Source organism: Microcaecilia unicolor, chromosome 2 (genome assembly GCF_901765095.1).
Source record: "Microcaecilia unicolor chromosome 2, aMicUni1.1, whole genome shotgun sequence".
NCBI classification, from domain to species: domain Eukaryota; kingdom Metazoa; phylum Chordata; class Amphibia; order Gymnophiona; family Siphonopidae; genus Microcaecilia; species Microcaecilia unicolor.
This window is the reverse complement of record NC_044032.1, coordinates 113,722,799-113,747,685: the sequence shown is the minus strand read 5'-3', so window position 1 is coordinate 113,747,685 and position 24,887 is coordinate 113,722,799. Positions and strand designations below refer to the sequence as shown.

Below are 24,887 nucleotides of genomic sequence, written 5' to 3'. Positions count from 1 at the left end.
TGCCTCTCTTTTTGAACAACTACCTTTTTCTCCTTGTGTGGGTGACTCTGGACAGAACCAAAGGGGAGGGGATCCAGGAGAACTGTTGGGGTCTGATAGGGGATGAGGCAGAAGTGGAAAGTCTATGTCAGTCACATAATGAAAAGGAATGGTTAAGGTCCTCTGAAGCTGAAAACAGTAGCCTTGAAGGGTATGTATGAGCTGTGAATATTTGGCTGAGGTTAATTATCTGTTGAACCAAATGTACTAGTATAGTATTTAAAACTACGACATAAAGGTAAAACATAGTAGATGACGGCAGAAAAAGACCTGCACGGTCCATCCAGTCTGCCCAAGAAGATAAATTCATATGTGCTACTTTTTTATTTGTACGGTCCTCTTCAGTGCACAGACCGTATAAGTCTGGCCAGCCCTATCCCCGCCTCCCAACCACCAACCCCGCCTCCCAACCACCAGCTCTGGCACTGACCGTATAAGTCTGCCCAGCACTATCCCTGCCTCCCACCACCGGCTCTGGCACAGACCGTATAAGTCTGTCCAGCACTATCTGAGCAAAGTACATGTAGTTTAGCCAAATGAGGATGTGTGTGGGCCAGAAAGATATGGTGTACCTGTAAATGTAACAGAAAGGGACTGAGAAAGTAAAAGCGTGTTGCTTGCCAATTATGTATCTGTATCCTGAAAACTGCTAATAAAAACAGCTCAGCTGAACTAGGGATTGGAAGCCTGTCTAGCAAAGTTGCTGGGTTTGCAACTGCAAGAGGGTCTCTCCTAAAATTTTACCTATCATTTTATACTTGTAACCTGTGTTGTGTGTTTATTTCCTTGAACACACCTTGGGCTATGAAACCTAAGAGCTGAGTTAAGGGCAAGGAATACCCCAAGTTTTAAATAGCCATCAGTTCTATAAGAACAGAAAAGCTTCATTGCATAGACACTGATCCCTACTAGTATGTTATGTTCTTGCAGAAATCACGATTTGGCCAGCTATAAAATAGATTCTACAATATTTAGTCCAACATATATTGATCCTTCTGCTCCAAGTTAAGAATGTGTTGAAATGTGAGTCTAACCAATGTAATGGCAATATCTTCGAGTAGGCAGAAAGCAGCCTATATATATATATAGGCTTTTTTTTTTTGTTATTCTTGTTACAAAAAAAAAAAAGAAAACTGCTAATATTTAAAGGCAACATGATTCTAATTTACTAACTGGTTAGATTGATCCAGTCAATCAGAAGTACATATTTTTGTCCAATGTGGTTTTCATATGCACAAGTTCACTGAATTCCAATCTCGTCTTCTGGTGCACAAAACAAATAGAAAAATGTCCTGAAATTTGCATTTTTCGACTATAAAAAAAGTAATAAAATTAAAGCGCATATTGCCCTACTGGGCTTCGTAACTATTGTAGTTTCTCCATCACCAAAGGGCAATCAAAGCAGCTTGTATGTAACAGCCAAACAAAATAAAGTGCACCTGCAACATGAGTCCTTTTATACTACAAACTGTCGGTTTGGACAGCAGAGGGGTGCTACGAGAGTCCACAGATAGAGCAGGATACACACCCAGCACGAAACCATCTTAATCCAGAAGGTAGACCAGTTGCTGCGGAACAGGTTTTCTATATCCGCCTCGTTGAAACTGAAACCAAAATAGAATTGAAACCCAGTAAGCGAGGTGTAAATCTATGTAGTTTCCTCAGGCCATTATCTTTGAATTGTGGAGAACACCTGATTGCTATGACAAGAACACGAGGAAAGGGAGACTATTGGTGAACTTCAAAGGAAGATCACATGTTCTTGCCAACCATGCTGATTTGAATTTTTAAAGAAGTACTCATTTGTTTTTTGCACCTAGTGGCTGAAAATAATAATTTCTTAAAAGGAAATCCTTACATGCATCGCTGGCATCAATAATCAGCAATTTTGTGAGTAACTGCTAGGTACTATTCTATAAACAATGCACCTTAATTGCTTAGCATGCAACTGTCAAGGGGCAGAGCGTGGGCATGTCACCAAGTGATGTACAGAACGTATAGAACACTATCAGTTCCATGTGCTGCACGGTGCACTTAGGCATACCAATATATACCAGCCTTTGACCTGTTTAAGTAGCTTTGCACTAGTATTCTATAATGGCTTAGGTGTGCCATTATAGAATTAGCGCTAAGTGCACCCCTTTGTGGCACCTACAATAAGGTAAATATATAAACGGGAGACCTATCAAAAAACACCTAAGTCAAAAGAATTAACTTATAATAACTTAGATCAAATACAATAATCCACACACACAGCGGAACCAAATCGTCACCGCTGCCTTATGTATCCTACACTTTAAATTAATTTATGTGATAAATGTGCTCAGTCCATACCCATTACAACCATTATATCCTCAAGAGGAATATGTGGTAGAATCACAGATTTTTGGAACTATCATAGCACATTGAATGTTCTGCCTCCTTATGGTGTATGTACATACATCTACAGCAGCTGAGCGTACTTAGTATCAAAAACAACTTTAATACAACATACTAGATATTGCATTACCAACTACCTGCTCTTAAATCTATGCATATATATATTGCTCCATCCTCAAATTTAAACAAATATTGGCATATATGCAGTTCAGTACAACCACAGCTATGTGAGAGCAAAATGTATAGAGAATACTACCATTATATCCTCTTGAGGATATAATGGTTGTAATAGGTGTGGACTGAGCACATTTATCACATAAATTAATTTAAAGTGTAGGATACATAAGGCAGCGGTGACGATTTGGTTCCGCTGAGTGTATGGATTATTGTATTTGATCTAAGTTATTATAAGTTACCTACAATAAGGTATCAATTTATAGAATTATCACCATATTGTTTATTTCTCCCTTCTATTTATTATGTAGCATGGAATTCAGGGAACAATTCTGCTTGAAGGAAGACGTGAGTCTCCACAGACTCAGGAAACAAGATAATACAGAGCATGAAAGGAGAAAACTAACTCTTGAACTCCTCTCTAACAAAGAGTTGGGGTAAGAGGTTGAAGCTGATGTATTACAAAGGAGCTTGCAGGCTGTGATAATATTTAAGCAGGTCCAATAAAAGGCAGCCAAAGATGATGTACATGAGCTTTTAATGGTCATTAACCTGTGAAAAAGCCATACGAGTATGTAACAAAACAGAATCATTTTCTTTTTTTTTTTCCATGCCTTTTCACTAATGGTACTTGAGGTGCGAGATAGCAAATTAGTAAAGAGTTAAAAAGAAAAAAAGCAATACCAAATGTTGAATTCACCTAAGGAGTATCTTTGCTTGCCACGAGGTACTGAACAGGACAGAGGAGCTTAAAATTAAACACATTTTATAACTCTTGGTGGCTACAAGAACCAAGGCCACATGGGAAGCAATGGGGAGCATTGTGTATTATACTGAGACTGCCATTGTTGATTCACATAGTTCTTTTTGTTTTAGTGGGAGTTTGGCAATTTCATAGCATGTGGGGGGGGGGGGGGGGGTCCTTCGTATGTTCTATTTCTCTGTTAATAAAAAAAAAAGATTGAAACAATAAATGCAATTTATAAGATATCTATGTGATCTTATCTGTGGAACTCAATGGTTTTATGACATCTGCAGTAACCCGCCATACTCTTTATTAAAGTATCTTTCTACAAATAATGTGATACTTGGGAGTGAAAGAACTAAAAAGGCAATTCTATAAAGAGCGTCTAAATTTATACACCAATAGCACAAATAAATATATAGAATATTAGCACTTACACATGTGATTGGCACCAATAATTTGACAGTTATCCCCCGGATTCTACGTAGCGTGACTTAATTTTCGCGCGCGCAAATCTGGTCAAATTCTGGATTTGCACGTACAACTTAATTAGTTAACAAGACAATCAGTGCCAATAATTACCAATTAAGCAATTGACACTAACTGGCATTAATTAGAATTTACACGCACAATTGTCTAAACGTATTCTGTAACATGATGTGCGTAAATAAGTTGCATAGTTGGAAAGGGGACGTGGCCATGGGCAGGTCATAGGCGTTTCTAAAATCTATGTGTATTGTTATAGAATATATCTGGTCCGCACCTAATTTAGGCGTCGGTATTTACGCCAAGATTAACTTGGTAATTGCCTGCAACTAAATTTAGTTGTATGGACTGGCATATTCTAGAAACCGTGCAGAAATTTACTACTACTTAACACTTCTATAGCGCTACAAGGCAGGCGTACTTTATAGAGTACGCCTAGGCATATTTCGTTTCAAAACTGTTTTTTAGGCATGATATATAGAATCTAGTTCTATATGTGTAAGTGATTGGCACTATTCTACATATAATCGCCTAAATCACACAGGGGCCTCTGTACTAAGCTGAGGTAAGTCCTAGTGCATGCTTACTATAGCTTAAAAGGGCTTACTGCAGGATGTGCTCAAGCATTCAATGGTAAGTTCCAAATCTAGGTACGTAAACCATGGACTAAAATTTTTTTACATTTTTCCTGTGGATGGGGCATGTCTGGGACAGGGGCGTAGCCAGACTAAGGCGGGAGGGGGGTTCAGAGCCCGGGGTGAAGGAGCACATTTTAGCTCCCCCTGGCGCCGCCAACCCCCCCTGCCATTGCCGACCCCCCCCCCCCCCCCCCACCGACAGCCCTGCACCGCCGCCAGCCCTCCCCCGCCTACCTTTGCTGGCGGTGGACCCCAATCCCCGCCAGCCGAGGTCCTCTTCTTCCGGCGCAAGGCTTCGTTCTGTTTGTGAGTCAGACGTCCTGCACGTTGTACGTGCAGGATGTCAGACTCACAGAAACAGAATGAAGTCTTGCAGATCAGCCAGCAACGTGGCTTGCTATTTTAACAGAGGATTCCATTTTATGCAATAGGACCCCTATGATAAAATAGCACAACTTGTGGTAAAATAACCTGTCTTAATGGTAGCCTGTGTTCATAATTCCTCCCCCCACCCAAGTGGATAACTCAAGGGCAGAATACAGTCTTCAATGTTACACCATAAAAATTAGGCTGCCCATGTCTTAGTGCCTCAGACAGCAAAACTAGCAATGGACTATTTGTCACTGCTTTTATTTAAGCCAAAAAGTGTAATTTCCATAAACCCTCCACTACAGAGAACAGTTTGTCACTACTAATTTTGGCAATTAGCTGATTAAAAAAAAATTAGTACAATAAGCAAATAAATATCACTCACTGGAACCAGCTGGTTACAGTCATCATCACATAAAGCGATCCAAGGATAAACACGAAGTGAAAATAGGCATAGCTGTACACTGTACTTTTTTTTTCATCATAAAGCACTTGCTGTCCTCCCCGTGCTGGTTCACTTTCATCAATCTCAACTATGCAGAAATAAAAAAACAGTCATCTTTTAAAATTAACTCATTGCCTAGAAGATTGTCAGTTATGTCTTATCTTTAATGAAAAGTATTAACTGAATTAATCATGTTTAGTAGGGGATGCATGGCCAAAACGTTTGGTTTGTACTCACTGAAAACAGATTTTTACCAATTTTCAGGTATTTTTGTGTTTTGACCTATTTGGATTTTTTAGGCATGCATTGTATGAGAGCAGGAACTTAAAAATATGTGTAATCAACTATATATTTGTAGGTATATGCATGCACAAGCAATTTAAGTGAGCAGGAGAGCTCCGGCCTGCTTGAATTGCCTGGTGTCACCCAACTGCCAATATTCACTAGCACTTAACCAGGCAGTGCTGCTGAATATTGGCGCTGACAGGCCCAAAAAGTAGTGAGCAGGTCAAGGACAGTGATAGGGATGGGCCGGCAGTTATGCAGGTGCCAGCAATATTCAGTGCAGGGACCCACATAGCTACGTGCCCGAAATTAGAACTGCTCAAAAGGCGTCCTAAATTTCGGCCACTTAGTTATGTGTGTGCCGGCACTGAATATCATCTGGCACCCATATAACTACGCAAAAGATGCCTGGAGCCCTGCAAGCACCCCCCCCCCCCCAAAAAAAAAAAAAAAATAAGACAGCCCACCTTCCTTCCCTTCCCCCTCTGCCCAGGCTATGACATTCACTACCCCCTCCACACTCTGGGTAGGGTCTCAGACCTACACTAGCTCCTTGGTGATCCAGTGGAGGCAGGAGCGAAGCACACTAGCTTCTGCCCCTTGTGGCTGCCTGAAGAAAATGGCTGCCGTGTCCTCTCACAGTACTTGTTTAGTTCCAGGATTTTTTTCAGGCAGTCGCAAGGGGCAGGAGTGAATGGACTTCATTCCTGCCTCCATCATCCCCACTGGACCACAAGGGAGCTAAGGTAGGCCACGCAGGGAGGAGGGACGGGTACTGAATGACTCGCATAAGCTCAAGCAGCTAGCATTGGGAAAATTAGCCCTGGATGTGCCCTGGCACTGAAGATCCGGAACAAATTTAGCCAGCCACAGTCTGCTTAAAAAACAAAACAAAACACTGACCGCTGCCGGCTAACTATTACCCCCTAAGTTTTTAGGTGCCCAAATAAACTGAATTCATGCTTGTGAATGCACCCCCTAGTGGCAAGGTAAGCACCAAATTTGAAGAGCAAACCAAAAGTAATTTATTTTTACCATCTCCATCAGGCGTGCAGCAAAAACAGCAACGAGCTACCTGCAAAGCAGAGAGAGAGAGAGAGAGAGACATCAAGACTTATAAAATAAAATCTGTTTGCATGAACAGCATAAGCACACAGAAAAGCCAAGAGAGTAAAAGGCTTCAAATCCTAAAGATTTTCTACTTCATTAGTGGCCACTAATGAGGAATGAGGGTTGTATGGCAGTGGCACTTAATCGATCAGTGCCACTGAATATCAGCTCTGACCACGAAACTGAAAGCCTGCTATTTTGTGGGCGGTCCAGGGACAGAGTTGACATGACTAAAAAAAAAAAAAAGAACACTCAATGTCGCCAGTTCAGTATCTAACACAACATTTTTTTACCACAAATATATAATTGAAAGTGCCCTTTTGTGTATGGGGTGGAGGGGGGACCAGAGGCCAAAATGTCAACATGTAGTAGCAAAGGCAAGGATAGCAGGCTGTGTCTACATTTTTGACTAAGATTGTTTTGATTATGCATCATATATGCGTTTTCTTAAACTGTTAGCACAAATGGAAATCTTAAGAACAGCAATACACCCATTTCTTCCGATTAATGTACTTTTCTAAAATGTTGGTTTGTGATATATTGACAGCAAGATTGGAGTAAAGCTCTGGTCAGAAACATTTCTACAGGCTTCAACTGGATGACCAGATAGTTAGATCAAGGGATAGCGCATGGGACAAGAACATAAGATAAGAGCCCTAAGGGAGAGAAAGAAGTAGATAAGAGATGAGCAGACTAGATGTACTATATAATCTTTACCTGCCATCATTTTCTGTGTTTCTATATTTCTTAGAATACTTCCTAAAACCACTGACTTCCACTTACACTCATAGAAAGCTAAAACATATTAAACTTATTTACACAAGGAGATTCACCATGCAGAGATTTAAAGGGGATGTAGCTTGCGTGGGATTAAAATCCACACATACATTCCCATTTTACAAAGAGAAAACACGTATATAGGGGAAAACTTCCATACCAAGTTTTACACCTGCTGAGAGGCACATATAGGAATTTTTAAAAATTGGTCATTTTGGCCAACACTACACAGGCGTGTGTCATTGAGTTCTAGAATGCCTATATATATATATAGGCATTCTAGAACTCAATGACACACGCCTGTGTAGTGTTGGCCAAAATATATATATACATATATACACACACACAGAGGGGCCTAATCAAAAGGTCGTCCAAGTACGAATTAGGACGTGCTTACGAAAACGTCCAAAATCTGGCATGTATAATTGAAAAATAGTATGAGCGTTTTTCGACAATCGATTATCCCTGTTGCAAAACGCCCAAATGAGGAGCGCATAAGCGTTACTAAATAGGGCGCCCTAACACGTTCGATTATCGCAGGTGAAAACGACCAAATCAGAAAGTGTGTAAAAGAATGTACATAGGTGTACCGCAAGTACAGTACATGCTGTTCTGGACATCCAGGTAGGGAAAATATGAGGGACGTTTATACGCGTCAACTACAGAAAGATCATGCTGCTCCACCGAATATTCCTCATATGTGCCCTATCTGGATGTCCGGAACTGCATGCACTGTACACCTACTGAACATGCAGCTATATGCATATTGTGTATATGTGAAAAGGGTCGGGTGCTTCATACTAATCTATATAAGGCAAGTTCCGCACGCATAACAACCAGGCATGCACGTCAAAGACGTCTATACTTATGACGGCGTCCACGTGCTGATAGGGCCATATATGGGATGGTAATCCATATATGGAGCTGTGCACGAAACGACGTCTGTCACGCAAGGACGACCATATAAGGCACTTGTTTTCCCACACCTATTCTCACTGAAAAAGATGGCGCACTTACGGAGGGAGCCAAATTTCAGTGAGGCGGAGAGCCTGCTGCTGGTGCGGCTATGCCTTAGGCACCGGCACCGGCACAGGCTCATCACCCACCACCACCTGCCCCCCAGGCTCCAGGTCATGAGAGCCTGGTCCCGCATCAGGATGAGGCTTGAGAGGTAAGTGTTTGGCACCCCCCCCCCCTCCTGTACTTACACATATAACAGCTCCCTCATCAATGTAGCCAGTAACTGGAGTGTGCATGCAAGGATGAGTAATATGGGTACATGCACAATCAGTAATAAAATGTATGTACTTGAAAGGACGACCATTCCCATATCCCTACAATAATGTATTTCATTATTTCTTGCATTTGTATCCCACATTTCCCACCTCTTTGCAGGGTCAATGTGACTTACAATACATCATGAATAGTGGAAACATTTAACAAAATAAATGTATAGCATACAGAAGGATCTTCATAACATGGTAATGATAACACATATAAAGTAGTTTTACAAGCATAAATTATAATGCATACAAATGGTACTTTCTGGCCTCATGGCCACCTCTATGGCATCATCTGCATAGGAGCCAACTCGGTGGCTGCTGTGGGTGCTTGAGCACCCCCAATATTGAATAAATTTCTTGTATATGTCCAGGGAGGGGTGATCTCCACTGGGGGTAGCACCCCCAAAAATTTTAAAAAGGTGGCTCCTATGAATCTGTACCAATGGAGGTGGTCCCCCCCCCCCCCAACAGTGTTGACCCTCTCTGCTATTTGATTGACAAATGAATGTGTGTGCAGAGGGCAAGAAGGACCGTCCCCTGACTCCTGCTCTACAAACTTATATCTTACAGACACTTCGGGGTTCACAGGGACCTTGAGTCCCTGAGGAGGAGGTTCCGCCGTGTGAGGCGGGAGAGGCCAGATCTCATCCGGGCAGTGCGACAGCACCTCAGGGCTCACCGTAAGTATTCAAAAACAGGACACCTGTACTGATTTGTAAATATATTTATTGAATAATGCAAATGTCCTGTACAATATCACTTTTCATGTGAATAATAGCCAACTAGTAAGTAATAACATATCTGTCCCAGATCAAGGATGCAGGTTGCAGGTACCCTCCCATGACTGTGGCTGCAACTTCCAACGACCATCCCCACCCCCCCACCCCCGAGATGAATGAGATGACATGCCTCACTTTACTCTCCCCCTTTCTGGGGTGGGTGGATAGTGTGTCCTGGTAGACCTGCCTGAGGCCCTACTTTTACTGGATGTCATGGCCTCCCTCACATAAAAGTTATGTGCTATACACCCTTCCCACCGCCCCCCCCCCCCCCCCCCAAAAAAAAAAAACAACAAAAACAGGTCACCAAACCCTCGTCGCATCTCACAATGCAAACATGCTGGTCACCAATGAGTATGGTCTGCCAACATGTCCTGTGTGTTCTGTGTCAGAGCAGCTTCCAAGGTTCCCTGTCATGTCATCTGACGCATCTCAGTCCCCCATGGGTATAGGCCACGCCTCCTCACACCTTCCCCCATCCCCCGGCTCAGGCCACCCAGCTATTGCACTATGCAAGCCATGTTGCATGTGCTGATCTCATCCATACTCCTTTTACATACACAGGGCTCCAGCACCAGCAGGAGGAGCAGGTGGATGAGGAGAGCCACCTGAAAGAGGAGGAGCCAGGCCAGGAGGGGCACCTGGAGGAGGAGGAGTCAGCCCAGGAGGACCATCAGCAGGAGGAGGAGCCGGCCGAGGAGGCCCATGAGGAGTCGGACTCGGAGGAGGGGGTCCTCATCATTGATGAGGACATTATGGAGGACACCTCCCCACGTGCAGCTCCATCTGAGACGTCTCCCTCCCCTGGGCCATCTCCATCCCCTGGCCCAGCTCCAGCCCCTGGGCCACCTCCATCTGAGGCCTCTCCCTCCCCTGGGCCACCTCCAGCCCTTGGCCCAGCTGCAGTTCTGCGCCTCCTGCAGCACCTGGTAGATGGGCAGAACCAGGTGCTGCAGGAGCTCAGAACCATTAGGCAGGGTAATGAGCAACTCCACGGCCCACTGAGGGTGGTGCTGGTGCTGCTCATTACCCTGCTGATAAGAGGCCGTGGCCGCCCTTCATAGACTTGGTGGGGGGGAAGGGGGGTGATTGTTTGCATTTTGTGAGGGGGGGTTGTTGAGTGAATTGTTTGGAATTTGTGCGGGGGGGAATGTTGGAGGGGGGGTTGGGGGATATGTAGGGGTGTTGGGGAATTTTTGTGGGGAGGGGGGGGAATTTGTAGGGGTGGGGGTGGGGGGGATATGTTGGGGTTTGGACATAAAAAATATTTTTTCACATTTAATCTAACAGTGTATGCGTTGTGCATTACATATAACCAAATGGTGCTGTTGATGTGAGAGGAGGCAGCAATATGCATTGCATGAAATGTGAAGTGTGAATGAGAAAGTTGATGCATGTCTGTGATAATGGTGCCCATACAGAAGCCCACCTGTTCATTCCAACCTCCATGGCCCTATGTGCAGGGGGGTGGGCCGCGGAGGCTGGATGGCTATTTACTGTTGAGGGACACAAATGGCCATCCAGCCCCACAGCACAGAGTGGCATAAATAATAGATTTGTTGTCTAGCACTTCTGATCTGCCAAGTACACTCTTGCACATAACCCTAGGTAGCACATACATGATGTTTTCTCAGTGTGATCACCAGACACCCTTACCCACAACCATACCAAATTGGTGTGGGGGGGGGGGGGGCACCAAGGAGCTACAAACAGCTGCCTCATCTTTTCACATTCTATGCATCTGCAATGGTATATAGTGCTGAGGAGAAAAGGGAAAACAATGGGAAAACCATTAGATGGAGGCTTACTGCATCACAGTTGCAATATAATACAAGAGTTACAGAAGGGCACAAATAAATATGGTGTTCATTATTTGGTGTTTGCTCACACCTTTTTCAGCAGTAGGTCAAGGTGACCTACATTCCAGGTCTTTCCCTGTCCTAGGAGGACTGTAAGTTTGTACCTGAGGCAATGGAGGGTTAAGTGGCTCGCTCTAGATCACAAGGCGCAGCAGTGGGAATTGAACCGGCAACCTTGTGATTACAAGGCTGGTGATCTAACCACTAGGCCACGGCAGCCACAGGTTGTAGCTACCTGCAGGTAATTTGGGTTTGGACCTGTAACCACAAACTCTCTCCCTCACCATGTCTTAAGGGCTCAGTAGGCAGTACCTATGGCCACCTTGAAACTAGTTTGCAGCCTACATGTTAGAAATGTTGTTGTTCCAGAACTATGGAGGATTGTAAGACTGTGTCAATACTATGCTAAAAACATGAATTGCCTATATTGTTCCCCCTCCTATCAAAAGTGAGAATGGGTGGCCATTTCATAAATGGGGACTGGGGTTCAGCACACAAACAAGGATTGAACCTACCGGGAACCAATACAGCAGCTGCAACAGCTGGCCCACAGCACTGAGGACCTGGCAGAACCACACAGTACGGAGCTGATGGCCTCCAACCAGTGCACAGGAACCTGTGGTGAACATACAGCTAAGAGTTGACTGCAGACAACATACAGTGAATGGACACTCCTTGATGATGAGCAGAAAGAGAAGAGGTGGCAGAGAAACAAGAGCTTACATGAACGTCTGTTTCAAAAATGTGTAGTGCGCCTTCTATCTTCTGGAACATTAGCTGGACATCTGCCTCAGTGAAATGACCCTTACCTAGGGGTGCTTGATTTGGTGCGATTGTAGCAATTTCTTAGCTCCCACAGACTGCCTGCTACAACCAGGCAGAGATAATGGGAGACAGTAAGGGAGGCTCAAAGGATGGAAACGGAAGCGTTGTTGGCTGAGGGAAACCACAAATAACAACCCCCTCCCCCCCAAAAAAAATACACAGGTGTACTGAAGCATATATTGCCAAACACAAACCTTAATATAAATGTGGGTAAGACGTGTGAACTCACGTGAATCAGAACTGCAAAAGTCCCAGTGCATAAAATCGCGGTTTAAATGGCAATCAAGAAGGGGAAGGCAGGTGGGGACGCCCATAGTTATCTACCCATAATCGAAATCATGCGCTCCAAATTGCTACCTCAGCTGGGCACGTTTAGGAATTGTGTGTATAATCGAAATTATAGCGCCCATATCAGACACGCCTTTCCTCCGTCCAAAATGGGCATTCCTGGCGACTATTTAAACGCCCACTCCGTATTTTCGAAACACCATTGGTACAATGCCGCCACACCAGTCCCCAACCAGGAAGGGTAATTTTTCTGATGCCGAGGTGGAGCTCCTGGTGCAGGAGATAGAGCAACGGCACACCAACCTGTTTGCTCCCACAGGGCAGAGACTGGCTGTGACCACCAAGCAGCGGGAATGGGAGGCGCCCTTATTTGGGCGTTTGTATCTGAGCATACGAGCGAAACGGACGCACTGAAAGTTTTGTTTCCATTATACTGATTTATTCTTTTTTGTGAGATAAACGTCTATCTCTCGATTTAGGTCGCACTATAGGCGTTTTTCCTCTTTCGAATATAAGCAGGACAGTGCACTCCATTTAAGTGCACGTCGGATAAGCGCATGCTGTGTTTAACTGCATGCCATACTTCGGTCCCATTTTTTGCGCCATCAATTTCTATGGAGACAAAATTCGGTTTAGTGCACTACTGATAAGTGAAAGATTCGCTTATATGCATGGTTCAAGACCGCTCCTCTGCAGGAAAGACTCTGCATAAGCGCGTGCATGGAATATGGAAGCCGACTGGCAAGTGACAACCAACAAGATTTCAAATTTACTGCCTCTTTAACTGCCAAAGGCAGAATAAGCGAAAGAATGTTGTTAGAGTGTACACTGGGGTTGTCGTTGTCGTTGCGGCGAAACTGTAAGACTTTAACACTGGCTGAACGAATAGAAGTTCTTAAAAAAATTAGAAAACAAACAAAGTCAAGCATCTATTGCTAAAGAATATGGTGTCAATCCCAGTCAAATTTCACATGTCTTGAAGCAGAAAGACCAGCTTCTGGAAGACTGGTAAAACAATACAAATCCACAACGGAAACGAAAACGGGCAGGAAAAGCTGAGGAGGTAGAAGATGCTCTTCTTCGGTGGTTTTCTCGAGTCAGGAGCAGACAGTTTCCTGTCAGTGGTCCACTGCTTATGGAGAAAGCTAACCAGCTAGCTGAAATCCTTGGACTAACTGAATTCAAAACCACAGGTGGGTGGTTGGAAAGATAGAAGGAGAGGAACAGCATAAAATTCATGAAACAGCATGGTGAGAAACAAGACGCGGATGACTTTGGTGCTGAAAATTGGGTTGTTTCAGTTCTTCCTATCATCTTGAACGAAGTTTGCACCTCGTGACATTTTCAATGCTGACAAAAACAGTCTCTACTGGCGAGTGATTCCTGATGGAACACTTGCATTCAAACATGCCGAAACTACTGGAGGTAAAATGTCGAAGGACCGACTGACGATCCTCCTTTGCTGCAATATGGATGAGAGTGAGAAGTTGGAACCCCTCATCACTGGGAAGAGCAAACAGCCCTGTTGCTTCAAGAAAGTTAAGCGACTTCCTGTGCCATACGAGGCTAATGCAAATTCATGGATGACTGGGGAAATCTGGAAGCAGTGGCTAAAGAAGTTAGACACTAGAATGTGGGCATAAAAGCGTCAGATTTTGTTGCTTTGTGATAATTGTGCTGCACACAGGGATGATGTCAGGCTGTCTAACGTCAAGGTGGTCTTCCTGCCACCAAACACTACCTCTCTGATCAGGGCATAATAGCCAATTTCAAAAAACATTATCGGGCTCTTGTGCTACATCGTCTGATGAGCGTTATGGATGACCAGACTGGCAAGGATAAACGTGCTATTGAACTGGCTCGTAATCTATCACTGTTGGATTCCCTACAAATGCAGAAAGAAGCCTGGAATCATGTTACACAGGCAGCCATTGTGAACTGCTACAAGCGGGCAAGCTTTGTTAAGGATGTGGAGAGGGACGAAACAGATGCAGCTGTTGCAAACACGTCAGATGAACAGGTTATTGACATCCCAGCCGGTGTTACTGAAGAGGAGTTCCATGGCTATGCAGTTGTTGATTACGATCTACAAACAGCTGAAGACAGCACTAATGTCGAGATATGTGCCTACACGCAGGCAACAACGGCTGATGATGGAACAGATGACGAAATGAGCAGTGAGGCACATGCTGACAAAATTCAACAACCTCCTCCTGTCACTTTTGCAAAAGCGCTGGAGAGTTTCAACACCATGTGGGGCCTATCTGGAGGCCACTGGATGTCAGTGCTATGACAGTTTTTACCGTCTGGCAGATGTAGTCTATGGAACTCACAGACCCAAGACTGTACAGAGGACTATAACTGATTACTTCAAGTAAGCCTAATGTCAGTTAACGGAGACTGTATACTGTACATATAATAATAAACAGTACTGTACATATGTTTATCAGATGTCAAGCTCCTTTGGGTCACAATGGTTAAGTGCACGCTCTGGTTAACTGCTTGCATTTCTTTGGTCCCAGACGCTTGCACTTAAGCGGATTGCACTGTATATGTGTGTGTCATTGACATATATACAAACAGGCATTCTAGAACTCAATGACACACACTCACAGGCATTCTTGAAGTCAATCACATGTGTATACATGCAGAGGCAGTCTAGAACTCAAAAACATCTATACACAAACAGGCATTCTAGATGTCTGAATTCTAGAATGCCTATACATATCTATGTCATTGACTTATATTCACAAACACATTCAGACATTCTTGAAGTCAATGATAGAGAGAGAGAGGGGGGGGGGGCATTGCAGAACTCAGACACACATATATAATACACACAGAGGCATTCTAGAACTAAAAACATCTATACATAAAAACAGGCATTCTAGCTATCTGAGTTTTAGAATGCCTGTGTGCATACGAATGTATCACTGAGTTTTAGAATACCTCTATGTGTCATTGAGATCTAGAATGCCTCCGTCTATATTTTGAGTTGTAGAATGACTATATATTTGTATCACTGAATTCTATAATGCCTATATGTGTATATACACCATTGAGTTCTAGAATGCCGCTGTGTGCGTGTGTCATTGAGTTCTGGAATGCCTTTGTATGCATGTCATTGAGTTCTAGAATGCCTGTGTGCCAGAGTTCTAGACTGTGTGTCATTGAGTTCTACAATAGAATGTCTGTGTATGTCATTGAGTTCTAGAATGCCTGTGTGTCAATTACTTTATATGCGCGTGTCCTTGAGTTCTAGAATACATATGTGTATGCATGTCATTGACTTGTAGAATGCCTGTGTGTGTCAGAGTTCTAGTGCCTGTATGTGTCTCAAGTTCTAGAATGCCTGTGAGTGCATGTGTCATTGAGTTCCAGAACACCTGTGTGTTATTCAGATCTACAATTTATTTAGATTTTGCTCACACCTTTTTCAGTAGTAGCTCAAGGTGAGTTACATTCAGGTACACTGGATATTTCTCTGTCCCAGGAGGGCTCACAATCTAAGTCTGTACCTGAGGCAATGGAGGGCTAAGTGACTTGCCCAAGATCACAAGGAGCAGCAGTGAGATTTGAACTGGCCACCTCTGGATTGCAAGACCGGTACTCTAACCACTAGGCCACTCCTCCACTCCAATGTCTGTTTATGTTATTAAGTTCTACAATGCCTGTGTGCATGTGTCATTGAGTTCTAGAATGCCTCTGTATGCGTGCCATTGAGTTCTAGAATTCCTCTGTATGCACATCACTGAGTTCTAGAATGCCTATGCGTGTGTGTATGTCTGAATTTTAGATTGCCTCTATATGTGTGTTTAACTGAGTTCTAGAATGCCTGTGTCTGCCATTGACTTCTAGAATGTCTAAGTAACTGTATCATTGTGTTCTAGAATGCCTGTGTCTGCCATTGACTTCTAAAATGTCTAAGTAACTGTATCATTGTGTTCTAGAATGCCTGTGTCTGCCATTGACTTCTAAAATGTCTAAGTAACTGTATCATTGTGTTCTAGAATGCGTGTGTCACTGAGTTCCAGAACTTATTTAGTGCGCTAGATATACCACAATTGATCCCTAAGGCAACTATATGGTTTACAATTTCTATTTCAGGTACTTTACATTGTCCCTAATGAGCTCACAACCTATGTTATATATTGTACCTGGGGCAATGGAGAGCTAAGTGATCTGCCCAGGGGCACACAGAGCTGCAAAGGGAATTGAACCTGGTTCCCAAGGATCTCAACCCACTTTTGACTGTCAGGCAACAGCGGTAATCGAACCCAGTTCACCAGGTCTGCAACACAATACACTAACCATTAGGACACTCCCCCACTCTAGAATGTCTCTGAATGTGTGTCATTGAGTTCTAGAATGCCACTGTGTCCGTGTAAGGCATTGTGTAAGGCATTGAGTTCTAGAATGCCTGTGTATATGTACGTATGATTTATTTATTTGTGACATTTATATACCACATTATCCCAAACAAGTTTGAGTTCAATGTGGCTTACAACAGTATAGTATACATAAAGAAGAATGCAAAAGAAAGTAATTTGTTGTAAGAATCCAATTTTGCAATACAATATCATAAACATACTGGGATAGCTATGGATGTTAACATTTAGAAAATTTATTATGAATGAGAAATTGTTTGAGTTCCAGAATGCCTCTGTATGTGTGTCTCATTGGGTTCTAGAATACATGTGTCTCATTGAGTTCTAGAACGTCTTTGTGTATCACTGAGTTCTAAAATACATGTGTCTCATTGGTTTACTATGTTCTCTATTACAACCTCGCTATCGGGATGCCCTATCTTCCCTGTTTTGGGTAATATCTTTGAAAGATACCTTATTCCAAACCAGGCACTTTTGAATGACTATCAGCCTTCCCCCAGTTTCTAGTTAAGGATTATCTATCTTCTCTTTAAATGCCAATGCCAGTAGCCTGGTCCCACCCTGGTTAAGGTGGAGCCCACCAGTCCGGAATACATTCCCCCTTCCTCAGAATGCTGCCCAGTTCCTAACAAATCTAAAACCCTCCTGTGTGTGTCATTGAGTTCTAGAATGCCTCTATGTCACAGAGTTCTAGAATGCCTCTATATATGTCAGTCAGTTCTAGAATGCCACTGTATATGTGTCATTGAGATCTAGAAAGCCTGTGTCTATATGTAATTAAGTTCTAGAATGACTGTGTATCATTGAGTTTTACAATGCCTGTGTATGTATATATGTGTCACTGAGTTCTAGAATGCCTCTGTGTGTGTCACTGAGTTCTAGAATGCCTGTGTATATATATCATTGAGTTCTAGAATGCCTGGGTTTGTTAGAGGGAAACAGTGGGTAGAACCTAGAAATTATATGGCAAAAACTCATCCCACACCTGTATATTTCCTGGCTCATAAAGGAAATTTTCACAGTGTACACAACTTCTTTTGAGATTGAGAGTTTCTGTATAACTTCACTGCTACATGAGGGAATGTGAAACATAAATGGACTATAACGAACAGTCAAAGCAGGTCCAACCTTTTTTACCTCAGACTCTCTCCACATATATCAGACTGATTCTCCCAATAACTGTCAGACCTTGGCAGCTAAACAGGGCAGAAAGAAGGATAGGGCCTTACAGAGAGGCAAGATCTGAATAACATAAACCTCCATTACTGAATTATCCATAGAGATGTCCAGACTGGCAGAAATAAATGAATGCATTACAGTATACACAGGAATAACACACCAATTCTACAATCATACTTTTATAAAAATTTGAAACATACCTCTGTCTCTAGCGGTGCTAAATTTCCCCTCAAGGCATCTGAGCTTGCACGGGTTGTTGAAGTCAAACTGTAAACAGATATATAAACAGATTTTATTCACATACAAGATGTAGGTTTCTGAATTCTGAAACATGGAGCATGTTAGAACATATACAAGACACCGTATACAAAGATCAGATTTGGAACAAGTGGGAAAATAAAACTTTCCAACCTCACTGCCTGATGCCACATTTCAAGGGTTTTATATGCACCATCACTATAAGTGTACAGACCACCTTGTGAAGAAGAATCTGAGGCCCCCAGTACACCATGTTTACTGGGGACCCATCATTCTTCACATAATCCAGCTAGACTTTAGTTCCAATGAAAATAATTGTGCTATTGTTGAAGCCAGCTTTAGCATTTGCAAACCAAGTCTTAAAACTTAACTTATACCTACAAGACTTGCAGCGATTTATTACATTTTGCAATCAGTTCCTGCAGACACTACAACAACTTTCACATGCACTGCTTGCAATTACACTTTCTCTCCCACTTTTGTAATCCTGGAGACTCTAGAATCTTGAGGCCCAGATACCCCACCTCCCATCAGGCCTAAATAAAAGTGCAAGAAAGAGCTCTCCCACAAAAATGCAAACAAAGCTTCACCCACTGTGTACATATGAGAAGTGCTAATAATTAGACATTTTCTTCTATGTGCAGCTTTTGCACTTGTTAGGGTACTGACAGATTTGTACATTTGTGACTTTACCGATACTACCGTGGCTCTTAAGGGTACACTAGTTTACACACTGTGCTGGAAATCTGCAACAAGAAGCAACTCCAACTCCACTGCATTAAGGGGCAATCTCCTATAAGAATCATGAAGTAACCACCCCTGAATAAAACTTCAACAAGCACCCAGTGGTAGGCTGTACACAAATTCAGCTCCGAGGAAAGGTACACAGCTAAGTACTAAACATTAAAGAACTGCAAAAGAAAAGGTAGGACTCAAAATGAGAGAGGTGATGGAATGACTTGCCTACAAGGAAAGACTAAAAAGTCTAGGGCTCTTCAGCTTGAAGAAGAAACAGCTGAGGGGAGATATGAAAGATCTATAAATTACTGAGTGGCATGGAAATAGTAGACGTGAATCTCTAATTCACTCTTTTCAAAAATACAAGGACTAGGGGGCATGTAATGAAGCTAAGTAGTAAATTTAAAACAAATCCGAGACAATATTTCTTCACTCAATGTGTAATTCAATTCTGGAATTCACTGCCACAGAATGTGGTAAAAGCAATTAGCTTAGCAAGGTTTAAAAAAGGTTCTGGCCAAGTTCCTGAAAGAAACGTCCATAAGCCATTATTAAGATGGACTTATCCCTAGAATAACCAGTATAAAATCTGTTTTACTGTTTTGGGATCTTGCCAGATACTTGTGACCTGGTTTGGCCATTATTGGAAACAGAATACTGGGCTTGATGGACCTTTGGTTTGTCCCAGTTTGATGATACTTGAGCAAAGGTAGAATTCAAAATGGAAAGAGCAAAGGTAAGATTCAAAATAGAAAAGAGGAGGATTTATAAACTATACCTGGAGTTAATTAAGCAAATCCTCTATACTCCTGGGAGTAGCTATGTTTGAACAGTGTCCCCATTAACTTCCCTCACACATGAACCGGTTTGGTCCGTAGTAGCCATGATGTTGGAAATCACATCACAACCGTAGCACTACTTATTCCTGGGATAAGCAGCATAAAATTTGTTTTTTGTTTTTTTTACTGTTTAAGGATTCTGCCAGGTACTTGTGAACGGGATTACCACTGTTAGAAAGCGGATAGTTGGCTTGACAGAACTTCTGTCTGTCCCAATATGACAAAACATTTATTTATTTATCCCACATTTTCCCACCTATTTGCAGGCTCAATGTGGCCTACATAGTACCTTAGTGGCGATCGCCAGTTTCGGTAGAACAAATACAAGGTGATATAGTAGTAGAGTATATTCATATGTTCTTGTGTACTAAGCAAATGCCAGGATTTAGGGAAGAAAAGCTCAAATTGAGCACACCCTATGTGAATTCACCCCGGCTGCCAAATTCTAGACCTCTCTGTCCATCTTCACAGAAGTACTAGTAACACAGGATCATTAAACTGTGCAATTATTATTATTAACAAACTTACCAAGAATATAAAACACAGCCAAAAAGAATAGTAGTACCCAAAGCAGTTACCAAGGTGGTATCTTGAGTGAACCCTTGGCTGAAGCTTGGTATGCAGATTGTAATGTTCTTTCCAGTGGCATCCAGGACTTTAAAAACACAACAAAACAAATAAGAGAAATGGTAAGTATCATCACCCATAACAAATGTGCAATGAGAACATTAAATACAATTGTTTCAGAACTTTCACATACAAAAAAGTGTTTAGCTTAGAGCTACCTGGATTTCACATATATTGTGGCAGACCTAGCAAATGATAACTTTAATAATTAGAAATGGCTGTGATATGAAATGGCAGTAACCAGTCAGAGGGGACTTCAATAAGAGAGTACCTAGGACAGGAGGGCAGGCAGGTGTCTATTTCAAGTATGTTCTATAAAGAAACATTGGTGCCTACATTTCCTTATAAATTATTAGTGCAAGTGGCAGGAAACATGCTCAAATTTAAGAAGTGGTTGTTGAAACTGGCCCTATAGCATGTGTAAATGTCCACACCAAATTGTCAGCCACAAATCCCCTAATTCTAACACTTTTGTGACTAGCACACAAAATTACAAGCACAAGTTATAGAATAGCGCCTAACTTAATTGTGTAAGTGGGCACTAATTGGCTTTAACTGCCAATAATGACCCTTAAGTTGTGGTAATTAGCACCAATTTACAGTTACTCATGTAACTGCACTTAAGAACTATTCTATAAACTTACCCCTGGATTTCACGCACTTTGAGAGGCATCTATGATCTCTCTACTTCTGCCGAAGGGACGTTCCAATCCACATCAGGGAAGCTGAATCTCCCAACAATAGCGCCTCCCCTTTCATACAAAGCTTATGAATATCTTCTATCAGATCCTTGACTGGCTTCTCCATTTGTGCCAGAGGCCTGTAGATAACACCTGTGTTCTATTCCTAGGTGTTGCTATTTTATAAATTTTGTGTCTTTCCTCTGGCTAATTTGAAGCGTTTTATGGTATTTATCTGTGTTTTCATGCTATTTATTTTATTTTTTATTTATTGCATTTGTATCCCACATTATCCCACCTGTTTGCAGGCTCAATGTGGCTTACATAGTTTTGTTAACATTGTCATTTCAGGCTATCGGATACAGTTAGTAATGTGTAGCGATTAAGGAAGGGAAGAAAGAAGAAGGAAGGGAGTGATTAGGGTAGTTATAGAAGGTGGGCTTTCATAATTGAGTGGGTGCTATGGCTGGGTATCTTTTCCAGTGGAATCAAATATGTACTTTTGCACCACTTAGGAGGTGTCAGCACAGAAAAGGCAGAAAACTTGTGGAGGATATAAGACAAGCTAGGGGGAGTGAAGTTTTTCTGGTGTTTATCCAGTAAGAACCCATATCAATATATTTTGAATTAAGGGTGTTTTCTCACTTAGGTTAAAACCTAAAATCACGAGTTCTAAATATAGTATTCTCACATTTTCTGTTGTATGATTTCCCCTTCCTCATTTTCTTTACAGTAGGCTAATGGGGGTGGGGGGGTCTTTAGAGGAAAGGTACTTTGATTCTGTATAAGGATCCTACTGCTTGTGCAAGTTTTTTTTGGCTTGAGTCAGTATTCTGGTAAATTGATAAATTAAAAAAAATTATTAGTAAAAAAAAAAATGCCCAGGATTTTATTTATTTATTTGTTGCATTTGTATCCCACATTTTCCCACCTATTTGCAGGCTCAATGTGGCTTACATAGTACCGTGATGGCGCTCGCCAATTCCGGTAAGAGAAATATAGAGTGGTCAAGTGTTAATGTTCATAGATGACAGAGCATATTTTCCAGCCTGTAGACCCTCTTGTGTCATGGGTGTTTACTAGATAAGTAATTCCATAATAGGAAAAACCAAAGGCCCATCGAGCCCAGCATCCTGTCCCCGACAGCGGCCAATCCAGGTCAAGGGCACCTGGCAAGCTTCCCAAATGCACAAACATTCTATACATGTTATTCCCGAAATTGTGGATTTTTCCTAAGTCCATTTAGTAGCGGTCTATTTGTTTTAAATGTACTACACTGTAGTTTCATCGCATACCCCCTAGTCCTATTATTTTTGGAAAGCGTGAACAGATGCTTCACATCCACCTGTTCCACTCCACTCATTATTTTATATACCTCTATCATGTCTCCCCTCAGCCATCCCTTCTCCAAGCTGACAAGCCCTAGCCTCCTTAGTCTTTCTTCATGACCTTTTGGAGGGATTGATAAATCATAGCATTTTATATAATCCATATATTTGTTCACACAGCCCATGCACACAACCACAGTGAAAGACTATGCCATGCAAACAATGTGTATTTTTACGCTGGTTAGTATTTTATAACATAGTAGATGACAGCAGATAAACACCTGTACAGTCCATCCAGTCTGCCCAACAAGAAAAACTCATTGTATGTGATACTTTATATGTAAGCCTGACCTTGATTTGTCCTTGCCATTTTCAGGGCACAGACTGTAGAAGTCTGCCCAGCACTGGCTTGGCTTCCCAATTACCAGTGTTGCCACCCAATCTCTGCTGAGTTTCTGTGGATCCATTCCTTCTAAACAAGATTCCTTAGTGTTTATCACACGCAGTTTTGAATTCTGTTACCGTTTTCATCTCCATCACCTCCCACGGGAGGGCATTCCAAGTACCTACCACCCTCTCTATGAAAAAATACTTCCTGAAATTATTCCCGAGTCTGCTCCCCTTCCACCTCAATTCATGTCCTCTAGATCTACCACCATCCTATCTCTGGAAAAGGTTTGTTTGCGAAATACCTTTTAAATATCTGAACGTCTATTATATCACCCCTGTTTCTCCTTTCCTCCAGGGTATACATGTTTAAGTCTCCCCTCATACGTCTTGCATTGCAAACCCCAAGAGGTCACTTTGAATGCACTAATGAGTAAAATAACACATTTCCGTGTGTTATTTGTGCCTAAAACTATGTATCACCTCATAAAATTACCCTATTCCCCCTAATTCTGTGAAAGTTGCCAAAAATTGCCCAAGCATTTTAAACAAGCTGATTAGAACCAATAATTGGCTTACCAAGCAATTATTGGCACTAATTAAATTTAATTGAATTTTACGTGCCTAAATATTATGCACGATCTAAAAAAGAGGGCACAGAAATGGGAGAGTCATGGGTGGAACAGGGGCATTCCTAAAATTAACGTGCATTGTTACAGAATAATGGGGATACATGTCTAATGTTGGCACATATATTTGAATCACGTTTCAGTTGATGCAAATGGCCGCACCTAAAGTTAGGCATGATTCCCGGGCATAAGAACTATTCTAATAAACCGTGCCTAACTTTAAGCAAAGCTTACAGAATAGCATTTTTCAGCACCAACTTATTTGGTGCCATATAAACAATCTAGCCCGTTATGTCTAGCTCCAGCATATGATCATGAAAATAGTAGGATTTTATTTATTTTAACTCACTGGCAAACGATATATGAAGTGTATTTACAAATGATGGAAAGCATTTTGATAAAGAGCAAGTATGAAAATTATTTCAATAATATTATATTAAAAGTATGTTATAAATTGAATAAGTAGATTAAGGTCATTAAAAAAAAAAAAGAAAAAGGCTATTTTTAAATTTGATCAAACACTTCTACTGTTGCTTTATTCAATAGAATAATGCAGAGAGAATCCTAGCCAACGTATAAAGCCACTCTCTTTGAAAGGTTTTCTTGTCTTTTGATTTTCTAGGAAGTATGTAAAACACTCCAAAAACCTGTACAACATCTTCTCACCAAGTATTATCTAAATCTCTTGTTTTAAACTAATCCTGGAAGCACAGCAGTCTGATTTTTCGGAAATGCATGATCCTTGTAATTTCAGCTCTGGTCATATTTTCCAAAAAGTCTCTTATGGAAAATCAAAAGCTATATCTTTAATAGTGACCCTGTCTGAAGCTTGGATCGCAGCAACCAGTGCCACCAACTTCCACTCCCTTTTTCAAACTTGTCAATTACTTCCTTGGAAAAAGCAGGTTAACTGGGAATTTAATCTAGAAACTGCCTTCAGTTCAGCTGATCACTTCCAAGGTGTCCTTCAATAAGATATGTTCCCAAGAATCACTGAAGCCAGCCAGTCTTGCTGACATTTCTTCAACAGCTTGGTTTTTTTCAAAGAGGCAGATTTCATTCCAGAAACCAGTCTGACTGGATTTCTGATGCAGTTTACCCTCCCTCTCCCCTCCCTGTCTATCTACTAACCTATCTAAATTAAACTGAAGCTGCAGAAACAAGGCAGTTCAAGAAAAGAAAATATTGCAGCAAGCAATATTCAATTAAAACAGAAATAGCAAAAAGCAGCAGGCCTACTGGCAGTCATGGTCTACGTATGCAAGACACTTAGGCTGCTTTAAAGGAATAAGTGGAGCAGCAGGTTATAAGCTAAGAAAAGATGCAAATTTCTGGACTACTGAGTTCCTTTAG

General features: G+C 41.9%; 1 protein-coding gene across 1 annotated transcript in view; it reads right to left on the bottom strand.

Annotated features, from left to right (window-relative positions):
* Window positions 1-553: 553 nt before the first annotated feature.
* Window positions 554-24,887, bottom strand: part of SERINC5 (serine incorporator 5) — a 131,427-nt gene continuing 107,093 nt past the window's right edge. The window contains exons 8-12 of the mRNA XM_030193223.1: window positions 20,412-20,538; window positions 18,249-18,315; window positions 6,596-6,635; window positions 5,216-5,363; window positions 554-1,643 (exon numbers count right to left, since the gene is read on the bottom strand). Coding sequence (XP_030049083.1) covers window positions 1,496-1,643; window positions 5,216-5,363; window positions 6,596-6,635; window positions 18,249-18,315; window positions 20,412-20,538 — 530 coding nt within the window. The 3' untranslated portion in view covers window positions 554-1,495. The remainder of the gene's footprint in view (window positions 1,644-5,215; window positions 5,364-6,595; window positions 6,636-18,248; window positions 18,316-20,411; window positions 20,539-24,887) is intronic.